This window comes from Arachis ipaensis, chromosome B8, assembly GCF_059453495.1.
Source record: "Arachis ipaensis isolate K30076 ecotype BB chromosome B8, ASM5945349v1, whole genome shotgun sequence".
Taxonomy (NCBI): domain Eukaryota; kingdom Viridiplantae; phylum Streptophyta; class Magnoliopsida; order Fabales; family Fabaceae; genus Arachis; species Arachis ipaensis.
Window position 1 is genome coordinate 125,303,736 of NC_142443.1, and position 4,806 is coordinate 125,308,541.

At 30.5% G+C, this 4,806-nt stretch overlaps 1 protein-coding gene across 1 annotated transcript; it reads left to right on the forward strand.

The window, feature by feature from the left end:
• The first annotated feature begins 3,083 nt into the window (after positions 1–3,083).
• Positions 3,084–4,381, forward strand: LOC148549754 (protein FAR1-RELATED SEQUENCE 5-like). Its single transcript, XM_088496496.1, has 2 exons — positions 3,084–3,161; positions 3,677–4,381. The coding sequence occupies exons 1-2, from the start codon at positions 3,084–3,086 to the stop codon at positions 4,379–4,381; spliced, it is 783 nt and encodes a 260-aa protein (XP_088352622.1).
• Positions 4,382–4,806: the final 425 nt, after the last annotated feature.

A 4,806-nucleotide genomic window follows, 5' to 3' on the forward strand; every position in this document is an offset into this window, starting at 1 on the left:
ATTATTGTTTCTTCTTTCCTCCAACTTTTAGTCTTTTACTAACTCAACTAGGGGTGTGCAGGGTAAAACCGGGTTTGATGTGATCTAGATCCGACCTGAAATATATACCGGATTTATTTGTTAGATCTGAACCCGATCCTAGACCCGATGAAATTTATATACTTTTGGGCCATGATTATACCGGATAAAAACTGGGTTGTTAACATTATATTACCTTGATACCTTCTTGTAAGTTAGCATGTAAAAATATCCAAATTTTCAAAACTCCAACCATTATTTGACATGGTAAAATTCACTTAAAAAAATATAATAAGAACTAACTCTTCTCTAAAATTAAAGTATAACCATAATCAATACTAATATTGCCTAATAACACCAAATATTTAAATCAATACAAATAACACAAGATTATGCATTAGTCTAAAGTCTTATGCATTTTAAACATAAAATATTAACTTATAGTCTTATATATAATGACTAATAACACAAAATATTAAGGTTTACAATACTTAAATTTCACATAATAATAGCCATCATCTATCACTAATAACACAAAATATTAATTGTGTATGATGACCGAGCCACCGGGCCGATTTCGGGTGACCCGAGCTATGGTCCAAACCCGACCCGAAATAATAATCGGGTCTACTTTTGAGACTCATACCCGCCCCTAGACCCGATGAAATCACATCAAATTAGTCCCTAAAGTATTCGGGACCGGACCGGGTCTTCGGGTCAGGTCGGGCCATGCACACCCCTAAACTCAACGACGACTATAGCACGCAGCTATACTTTTTTTCTTTTAAATACTAATTATACACTCAAATTAATATATATATATATATATATATTATTTAATTATTTTTAATACATATTTTAAATTAATAATTGAGTGATTGATTTTGATGTACACTTAATATAATTTTTTTTTCTCTTTTTCAAAGTTAGTATAGTCTCCGACAATAAATTTTTCTTTTTTTTTTTCGGTCACCAACACTTGTCTTACAAGAAACCCTATTTTGTCCATGGGGATGTTGAATTTCCTTTCGCATTATTTTCTGTTCTCTAGCTAAATTTAATCTTTGTTTTGAGCATTTGTATTGTACCATTTAAAAAAACATAGATATATAACTGATTAGTCGATCACATATTTTTTAAATTGTAATGCAAGATTTCATAGTCTAAATTCTAATGCATGAACTACGTACTTATGCGAGAATTGACTCAATGCGGTTTACTAAATATTATCCATAAATCCTGTTAGATAATTAATAAATTTATCCATGTATTGACTTATTATTTACATAAAAAAAATTAAGAATTATATTTATTTATTGTCGTATATATTTTTTATCATTTGATTAAACATGGACCTTCTTTTAAATTGATTGGTGATTGCATAAGTAAACAGAAAATAAACATTAAGTTTAATAATGATTATTTGGTCAAGTAATAAACTTCTTTTGAATTAATTGTCCATATGAATAATAGGTATTAATTTAAAACTTAAGGGTTACCAAAAATATGGTTGCCATTAGTATGTATATGTATTTGGCCAAATTTAAAATCTTCTTTTAAACCGATCAATATCTACACAAAATATATATCATTATAATCTTAATATTCTAAAATAAATTAATTTTCACAAAACCAAATATTTAAGATAAGTAATTGGGTATATTAGTTTAAAGTTTAAACATTACGGTTACAATTTTTTTATGTAACAAGAATCAAAGATGCTCATATAATACAAAAACAATAATAATATTACGTAATAAAGTATAATATATAATAACTATATAATATTGTGGTTCGCTTTTAGTTATACATTTATTACATATAAAGAATTAGTAATTTCACAATGTTAAAGAATTGAATTTTTTAAATGGAGTTGCAGCAGGTTGCTGAATTTGTCTCTCTCCATGGCTAACAAAGCTAAAGAAGAGTCTAATAATACTATACCTGTACCTGCTTCTCATTATGCATATGTTTGTTTTCTGTAATGCAAGGATAATAGTAGTATTTATAAGATCTGTATTTTTAGTACTAATAATGATATAAAATATTTATATTTTTTTATCATTAATTATGTGTTAATCATTGATGTAACATAGACTTATAGTATTTATGTTGTTTAAATTTGTATTATATTTTATTATTTTTCAAAAAAAAATTGTGTATAAATATTTTGAATTTAATAAAATATTTTATTTTATAGTAATTAATTTTAGTATATTTATATTATGTACAATAATAATAATTGTTAGTAAAAATAATTTGAAATTTTAGAAAAAAGATAGGTTGTTATTTTTAAAAGAGTGAGTATAATTAAAAAAGTCTTAAGATTTTAGCGGTAACAGTAACTGTAACTAAAAGTGAATAATATTACAATTTTAGAATTATTTTAAAAAAATATTTAGAATATATATAAAAAAAACCAGATAATATTCGACTTCTAGAATTCATTTTCATTTTCTTTTGGCCATTAACAAAAATAAATTCCAAGAAAAATTTTATTAAGTGTAAAATCACCAAATTATAAGAATAAAAAAGTCTCATTTTTTTTAACTATATTTGTAAAAAATTACATCAAACTTTAATCTCTAAAATATTTTTTGAGAATATATATTTAATGTTGGATATTTTTATTATCTTCTAAAATATTTTAAAGATATGTTTATCGTTAATAAGAGTGAAAGATATTTTTCTAAGTGTATTTAAAAACAGAAAAGCTCCGCATACAAGCCATTAGGGCTTGTATGCTTTACAAGTTCATTAAGGAATAAACCCAAAAAACGCGCTGCTACACATACGTCTAATACACGCGCTATATAAGATCCCGCGTATATATAACTACCAAATTTAAAAGATTTGTTTCCTTCTTCGTTCTCCTTATTTTCAGATTTGCTCGTTCTTCTTCTCGCGCGTCTTCCCTCCTTCTTCTCGATCGTTCTTTTCCTCTCCTTTCTCATTGGTATGTTCTTTGTCATTTACGTTACTTCCTCTCTCTGTGCAACTCCAGCTTCGTTTTCTATTTGATTTTTCGTTTTCTGAAATCAAATTTTGAACTCATTTTGAAGATAATGGATGATTCAACCTCAGATTGTCAGTTGAATCCAGGCGAAGTGGACTATAAATTTGAATCTAACGAAGTTTCTGAGGTTTGATTTACATATGATTACTATGAATTTTGTTGCAGTAATTTGTATAGCAATGTGTAGGTGAATAATTCGTGAACGTTGACTGTCAAAATAATGCATGAAGATAAATCTGTGGATTGAATGTAATGTATTAGTTTTGATTAATTATCTGGAATTTATAGCAGACGCTCGGGTGTAGATTAGATCTTTTTTGGGTGTATTTTTGCTAGAAGTGTGGGTGTATTTACACTTTACTGCTTTTTCTGTTATTTTAATTGAGTTGTTGTTGTTCAGGTGTATTATATCAGACATGATTGTGTGTGTTTTTAGTTTTTGACATGGTGTATTCTGCAGCCTATGTATTTACAGTTTATGGCTTTTATTGTCATTTTAGTTGAGTTGTTGTAGTTCGGGTGTATCACATGATTGGGTGTATTTGAATCATATCTATGGGTGTATTTGAATCATATCTATGGGTGTATTTACAGTTTTTGACATGGTGTATTCTGCAGCCTCTCTCGGTTGTTGATGACCAGCTTGTTCCGAAGGTTGGAATGACCTTTACCACCCTTGAAGATGCTGGAAAATTTTACAGGAACTACGCCAAGGCTGCAGGTTTCTCTACAAGAGTTCAGAGCACAAATAGAAAGGGAAACGAGATTAAGAATCAATTGATTACATGTAGCAGAGAGGAAAAATGGAAATCTAAAATATCTCCGACCGAGAAGACCAATCCGACAGCCGGTTTAAACTGTCCTGCAAGAATTTATATACACACATTGAAGGATGTCGGTGCTTGGATCATTTCAAAGGTTGTGCTGGATCATTCACACCCCTGCTGTCTAAGTAAAGCAGAGATGCTCAAACAGCACAGGGAACTAAGCATGTCCATTCGTCGTACAATAGAGAATAACGAGGAGGCCGGTATCAGACCAAGCAAAACCTACCAATCATTTGTTGCGGCTGCCGGGGGTCACCGCGAGTTAAATTTTATCGAAAAGGACGTGAGAAATTACATTACCAGGGAAGTGCGGAATGTTTCCGAACAAGAAGATGCAAAGGAATTCGGTAAATATTTGTTAAGAATGAAAGAGAAGAATCAGAATTCCTTTTTTGAGCTCGAACTCGAGGAGGATCAATCGATTAAGCTGGCTTTTTGGGCCGATGTAAGAAGCAGAGCTGCCTTTGAGTATTTCGGAGACGTTATTTCATTCGACACTACCTACAATACAAATAGGTAACAAACTGCCCCTGTTTATGATGCTAAATTAATGTATTTTTATGAATCCGCAGTATAGGTGTATATTGACTATTTTTTTGGGTGTATACGAAGCATTTGTTGGGGTGTACCTAATGATTTTGCATTCTGCACTATGGTAATTTGTTTCAGGTATAATTTGGTCTGTGGTTCTTTTGTCGGGGTGAATCACCACGGTCAGTCAACACTTCTCGGATGCTCTTTGATGAAAAACGAAGAAATTGAATCATTCAAATGGTTATTTCAATGTTGGCTTCGTTGCATGGGAGGAAACGCTCCGAAAGGGTTTCTCACCGATCAATGCGCATCAATGAAAAGGGCTTTAGAGGCCTGTATGCCAACAACAATTCACCGTTGGTGTATTTGGCACATCATGAAGAAGATTCCAAGCAAATTAAATGGGTACAA